This window comes from Muscardinus avellanarius, assembly GCF_963383645.1.
Source record: "Muscardinus avellanarius genome assembly, chromosome: 1".
In the NCBI taxonomy this organism is placed as follows: Eukaryota; Metazoa; Chordata; class Mammalia; order Rodentia; family Gliridae; genus Muscardinus; species Muscardinus avellanarius.
Genome location: NC_137786.1, coordinates 223,696,354 through 223,703,493, shown reverse-complemented (window position 1 = coordinate 223,703,493; position 7,140 = coordinate 223,696,354). Strand labels below are relative to the sequence as shown.

General features: G+C 54.1%; 1 protein-coding gene across 1 annotated transcript; it reads right to left on the bottom strand.

The window, feature by feature from the left end:
• Window positions 1–605: 605 nt before the first annotated feature.
• On the bottom strand, window positions 606–5,944 carry LRRC55 (leucine rich repeat containing 55; the record flags this gene model as incomplete). Its single annotated transcript, XM_080698859.1, has 2 exons — window positions 5,215–5,944; window positions 606–841 (listed from the first exon to the last, which is right to left on the bottom strand). Exons 1-2 carry the CDS (start codon window positions 5,927–5,929, stop codon window positions 606–608), a joined length of 951 nt encoding a protein of 316 aa, XP_080554985.1. The 5' UTR covers window positions 5,930–5,944.
• Between the last annotated feature and the right edge of the window lie 1,196 nt (window positions 5,945–7,140).

Genomic DNA, 7,140 nt, shown 5'->3' with positions numbered 1-7,140 from the left:
CGAGGGGAAGTCGTGGGGAGGTGGTCTCACCTAGTAGCTGCTGGGAGGAGGAGGAGGCCAAGGGGGATGGCAGGGAAGCATTCCCACTCCCTGGAGGCAATGGTTGGCTGAAGCAAGAGTTGACTGACTGGGCGTCGGGGAAACGTCTTGGGTCCATCACACCCTTTCTGTACCCTTACATGGCGAGGAAGAGTTTACCGTTCTCGCCACTCATATTCTGGCCTCTGTCACTTGCGTATGTCCTGCTCCTTTGTCTCCTTGGCAGGGTAGATCCTTTTGGATGACCCATAGCACAAATCACTCGACTCTTATAATTCTCTTTGGGCTCTGCGAGGCACGGTTGGTGGCCTCTCCTATGGGCCTCCATAACGATGTGCTCTCATCCTAAAGGGCCGGTTTCTGCATCTCTCTCCTCTAGTGGAAGGAAAAGCCCCACAGGCCGGGGCTGGCTCGTGTTCACCTTCTGCTCCCAGTTCCTAGCACGGTGGGGAGTTTGCCACTCCGGTATCAGCTGTGACTGAGTTGGCTGGGGCACTATGGAGCCATGGCAGGCAGCCAGGGAGGGGTCCGGTGGTCGCAGCATGGGGGGATGACAGGCACCTACGTCAGATCTCTTCCTCTTCGCTGGCTTTGCTCCAGCGGTGGCAGCAGTTGGCCGTAATGCCCAGGAGGAAGTTGGTGGCCACGGAAGCGATGGAGACCACGAAGCCCACAAATGCGATGAAGAGGTAATCGTCCAGGGTCAGCGTCAGGTGGCAGGCCTTGAAGCTCTCCTCAGTGAGCGAGAAGAGGGGCGCACCCTCCACTTCAGGGGGGCCCCGGCACTCAGCCAGCTGAGAATCTGCAACACAGAAGCCAGGGAGAGTGGTGAGGTGAGGTGTCTGTGTGTGGGGAGGAGGTATAGATTGGAGAGACTCCCACCTTTGCCAGAACTTAGCTTTCTTCTACATGCCAGACACCTTACACCTCTTCTTTGGTCTCTCAACAACCCTTAAAGCATTTTTGTATTGATTGATTGATTGACTGAACTGTGGATTGGACCCAGGGGCATTCTACCTCTGAACTACACACCCAGCCCTTTTTATTTTTTGTATTCAAACGGGGTCTCACTAGGCTGCGGAGAGTCTTGCTATGTTGCCGAGGCTGTCCTTGAACCTGTGATCCTCCTGTCTCAGCCTCCCAAGTGTTGGGATTATAGCCTTGCGCCAGCATGCCCAGCTAAGGCCCTTTAATACCTATTTTTAGAGACATGAAAAATCACTGCTGAGAGAGATCAGGACTACCCATGACAGATCTGGGGCTTTTGTGGGACAATACCGTCTCTCACAGTAACATTGGGATTCTCTGACCTTACACTATTCCAGCCCATTCTGCCCAGTGAGTCTGTCAGACCTGAAGCCCTGTCACATCACTGCATGAAGCCTTCCCCTCACCAGGGACTCTGAGGACTCTTCTGAGGAGGGCTGCCTTTGTATTTCTCCCTCTGAGGGGGCTTTCCTCTGGGGCTTTGCAAACCCAGTCTCTTACTTGGGACTCTGTTCCATACACCTGGCCAGTGGGGCCTTCCCTTATGATTCTGTAGACTGGCACCTCCTCTCCACCTCTCCCCAAGCCCTAATGCACCCACTCTGCTTTATTTATAATTTATTTAGGTAAATTATTCAACCCATTCTGTGCCTTTTTTCAACTATCAAATGATGATATAACAATATTTATAACAATATTTAGCTCCTGGGGTTGTAGTGAGGATTCAGTGAGCTAACATAGGTAAGTGGTAAGTTCCTCACATAACAGGCACTATGCGTATATGAGCTTTTTAAATCATCCTAGATTGGCCTCTCTGGACAGGCCATGGGAGGTCCTCTTCTGCACATATGTCTCTGTAGGAGGGGCTGCTCCTTTTTTTGGGTGGGTGGGATTGCTGCTCTCTCCGGCACTGATGGTCCCATTTTATCCTCCCAGGGCCACTTTTACAAATGCAGGGTGGTTGTCGACAGTTCTCAGAAGTAAGACTGGCATACGGGGCCAGCTCTGCCATGCAGTGACAGACACTGGCTTCAGAGCAGCTGGCCATCCCTTCATTCAGGGATAAATGTTAATTGAGTTCTTACCTTGGGCCAGCCTTTCACTTAATTTTTTTTTTGTTGTTTTTGCCTTTCTGGCTCTCATGTCCTGTTTGTAAAATGAAGAGGAAAATCCAACCTAAATTTTCCAAGAGAGCTCATGTGAAAATATTTGTAAAATGGCAGGGACTTTAAATTATAGGGTCTATAAATGCAGTGTTTTCCTCCTGCAGTTCTTGAGGGCAAAACCAAAATGATGGACTTGGACAGATCCCTTTGACAAATAGATCCGCACCACTGTAGTCAGAAGTGGACTTTCAGGTCTGGAGGGAGGATGCAGGCTTCCCCAGATCATAGGCTGAGTCCTGTCCATGGGCTGTTTGCTCAGGACCCCAGAACCTGCCAGGACTTTGTCCGGAGCTAACCTGCAAGGAGCTCCCCTGTGGACATTAGGAGATGTGGAACCCCAAAGCCTATTGCTTTGAAGGAGTAGTAGAGGCCCAGCCAGAGGAGACTCCAAGCGCAACCAGGAGGCCAAACACAAGAAGCAAGCTGGGAGCTGGGCCTGGACCAAGCTCTCCAGCAAGTCCAGGGTTGGATCTTGAAGCCAGTTTCTATTCCAGTAGCTCCTACTTCTCTGTTTGAATTATTCCATAAAGCTTGGATAATAGTGAGAATCTCACCAAGAAAAAAGGGAGAGAGCTCCAGGTATGGAGGTACACACACCTCCAATTCCAGCCTTAGGGAAGCTGGGTGAGGAGGACCCCAGGTGCCAGGCCAGGCTTGGCAGTTGAGCAAGATTTTCAACAACTTTAGTGAGACCCTGTTTTAAGGTAAAGAATTAAAAAAAAAATAGGGCTGAAGGGGTAGCTTGGATGTAGAATGGCCATGGGTTCAACTCTCAGTACCAAAAAAACCCCAACCAAACAAACAAAAAAAACAAAAAAAGGAATGAGTAATAGAAAAATACCAAAAGGGAAAACGCTATTAATTTCACCAGCTCTGGCAAGGTTTGGCCCCCAAGAGGAAACCCGGTGACTGTGACGTGGAGTACGGCGGGCTCTGCGGAGGGACGGGGGCCTGGCTTTGCGGCTATGGTCTTTTGGCTTTCTCACTGCGGGTCTGTGGACGGCCACGGCTTCCCTCCAGCTCAGCTGTCACCTGTATGCACCGATGGGATCGTGGGCCCCCCTCCTGCTGGCTGGGGGCTGGGCTTCTGCAGGACAGCAGGGACTTCAGGGGTCCCAGAAGAGAAGGCTTTGGCAGGGTGGAAACTCAGCACCCTGCGAGTCCCTTCTGCCCTTGCACAGAAGAGAGAAGGGAGGCAGAACCTGCAGAGGTTGAGCTGGCGGGAGACGGCTCCAGGCAGCCACCCCTCCTGCGCCCCATCATCGCCCCATCTCAGCCCCCAGCTATTTTGGTCCCGGAGAACTTCCTCCCACAGCTCTGTGGAAACACTGGAATCGTGACCCACAGGCCCCCTCCCCCCCAAACTATTTTGGTCTTGGGTTCCCCGCTCAGTCCTCTTCTCCCTCCTACCACATTCAGCATCACTTTTTCTGAACAAGTTGAGCCCAGGCTCTGGGAAAGGCCCGGGGATAGGGCCTCGGCGACTCTGGTTCTGCGGCTGAGTGCTTGGGCCAAGTTTCAGTGCTGTCACACAGCCAGGCTGGTGGCAGGGGCCACTGCTGGACTTTGCCCGCCTCTGGGCCAGGCTTGGATGCCACTGCGGGAGGGAACCCACCGGACCTGGGTGACTCGGCTCCTTCAGGCTCCAGGCCACCTCCGGTGGGGACGGGCAGGTAGAGTTGCCGCATCTCAGCTCCTGACCCCATGCACAAAATTTGCAGATTGCTGAGGCCCTGGCCAGCCCAGAACTCGGGCTCCGTTAGCACAGAACATCTTGAAGATATGACCGGAAGACAGCTTAGACCTCCAGGGTTCAAATACTGATCCCCACACTCGGCAGCTGCATGACTTGAGGCAAGCCGCCGGACCTCTCTGTGCCTTGGTTTCTTTTTCTGTAGAGCGGAGGCCTGATTAGGGTTCATGTGAGAATAAGATGAATTAAAATATGCGATATGCACAGGATAGGGCCTGGTAGGCAGTAAATGTTAAAATAAATAGTGTTAACCAATGCCATTTCTTTGAGAGTTTTCTCAGCACTTATAGCACTGAAATAGCAGCCTGGTAGAGTAGAACAAGGCGTAGACATAAAAAAAAAACCTATGTTTTACTGATAACCCTACCACTTTCTACATGACTGATCCTAAGACACATGCAGGACCTCTTGCCTGCAATTCCAGTATTTGGGAGGCTAAGACAGGAGGATCACAGATTTCAGGCCAGCCTCAACAATGCGCTGAGATCCTCTGCAATTTACCATGACCTTGTTTAAAAAAACAAAAACAAAAACATAGGGCTGGGATATAGCTCAGAGGTAGAATAGCCCTGGGTTCAATTTCCAATACCAACAGCTAAATAAATAAACAAGCAAGCAAGTGAGCAACCCTGAGCAAGTGCCTTCATTGTTCTAAATCTTCTTTACTTATAAAATAGGGATAATAAAAATGGGGCTCCAAGCCGAGTGTGGTGGCACGCGCCTGTAATCCCAGTACTTGGGAGGCTGAGATAGGAGGACTGAAGGTTGGATCAGGAACGTAGCAAGGCTCTGAGCAACCTAGCGAGGCTCTGTTTCAAAACAAAAAGTAAAAAGGGAGGGGGGTGTAGCTCAGAGATACAATACTCCTGGTTCAATCCCCCAAACAAACAAACAAACAAACAACAACAACAACAACAACCCCAAACCAAAACAAAACAAAAATGGGGGCTTATTAAGATGATCGTGTCAAGTGCGGAGGTCATGGTGCAGGCTCTACCTACACCGTCTAGTGTTAGTTATTTCTACTGGCTTGCAATCTGCCTGCCTCAGTAGGAAGGAAGTACCCTAGAATTCAGCGGACACTGTGGCATTGGCAAATGGGTCCCCAGCACCTAGCGTGCATCTGCCAGAATTCAACCCATACTGGTGGACAGAAAGAGCAAGTACGCAAAAGACACGTGCGGACCAGAGCACACACGAGGTGCTCCCGAGCTCCTGCCGGAGCCAGTGCTCCCGGAAGCCCTCCCCAGGTCTCGCTCCTGCCCTTACCCGCCGTACAGCGCTGGATCCGATTCCGCAGCCACTTGAGCAGCGGCTCCATGGTGCAACCGCACACCCAGGGGTTGCCCGCGATCTGCAGGGTCACCAGCCCCGGCAGGCCCTCGAGGGCTTCGAGGCTGAGGAAGGCCAGGCCCCCGAAACTGAGGTCCAGGTCCCGGAGGTGCACGAGGCCCTGGAAGGCATGAGGGTGCACTTTGCGCAGCCACGGGTTGTGACTCAGATCAATGTGCACCAGCCCGTGCGCCTCCTGGAACATGTCGGCCGGCACGTGGCTGAGGTTGTTGTAGCTCAGATCTAGGTGCGCCAGGCGCTTGGCGTGCAGAAAGAGGCCCCGGGGCAGCTCGGTCAAGGAGTTGTTCCGCAAGTCCAGCACCCGGAGCTCCACGTAGCACGTGAGATAGCCTGGAGGCACCGCCGAGATGCGGTTGTGGGCCAGGCTGAGGTTGCGGGTGTCCTTGGGCAGGTCTGGGGGCACGGAGAAGAGACGCTGGCTGCTACAGTCCACCACCTGGTTATGGCACGTGCACAGGACCGGGCAGCTGGTACCCGCATCCGAGCGCATCACCCCAGTGGCCAGAAGGAGGGAGACCAGCAGGATGGCTGGGTGTGGGGGCTCGGGCCAGGGAAGCTGGGCCCAAGTGTCACCCATCTTGGGCAGCTGGCAACAGCAGTGCTGGAAGGGGCCCATCGGGGCTGTGTCCATGGACCCAGCAGTCAGTGCACAGGGAGGCAGCTACAACAGAGCCTCTTCTCCAAGGCGGGGCTTCTGAGCACGTGGTATCATGGCTCCAGCCTTTCCAGGGAAACTCTAAGCACCCAAGGGCTTCCTGACTGAGAGGCACAGGAAGTTAAGTTTTGGAGGCCAGGGGGCCAAGAAACCCCACGGAGGCCCCCCACGGTCTGAAAAGATGATCACAACTGGAGAAAGAAAGGGAACAAGGATGGGGCCGGAGCGGCCCCCAGCAGGTCCTGGAAGGGTCTCCGCAGGTCTCTTGAGCGCCTCCCCTTCATGCCTGCTGGCCAGCTTCCTTCTGGGGCTGTGTCTGAGAGGTGGGAGGGCAGGGTCCAGGGAGATAAAAGGTGCCTTTCAAAGGTCCTGGCACTTCTTCTAAGAAAACTTCAGCCCTGCCCCAGTCTGGGACTGATTAGGAAGTCAGGGCTGCGCCTGGGCCTCCAGTACAGCCATCTCCGAGGCTGTGTCTCCTGTGGTCCAGGGGGCTGGAGTTCAAGGAGGTCCTGGGGCGGGAGTTCTGGGAAGGGAGCCCAGGAGGAAGTAGGTTTCCATGGGCCTCCCGATTGCCTCAGCCTCGGAGGCTGCTGGAGTGCCCAGGGATGCTCTCTGTTCCCCAGGGAGGAGAGGACCCCGAGTGACACTCCCTGTCTGGGGCACCAGAGCTGGAAAGAGCCATGAGTCCTGCAGGTTCAGGCTGGGGCTGAGCCCGGAGAGCTTTGGCTACTGCTTCCAGCGGGCTCCTCCCTCTGAGGGGCTCTGCGTGCAGCAGGTGGAGGCAGAATTCACTCTGTCAACAAGGAAAACACTCAGGTGGAGGAATGCAGTGCCCCCTGCACCCCCGGCCCCTCACCTAGCTGCCCTGCCCTACCTCACCACCCTCTTCTCTTTCCTCTCTTCTTTGATCTCCAGCCCCAAAGTTCCCTGTTTATGATCTTTCGGATGTGGCCCCTGTGTGGGCTCGGAACCCAGCCTCACACAGCTGCTACCCACTAACCTTCCCCACCCTGACCACAGCCATCCTCCTCCTGGGCTTCTGTCCGGGGCTGGATGCATTTTCTTCTGCTGCTGGTAGCTCCACCCCCATCAGCACCAAACACCCAACCCTGGAACAACTCCCTAAGAAAAACATACATCCACACTCAGGTTGTTTGCACACCCCTTTCAAACACCTCTCTCTCTCT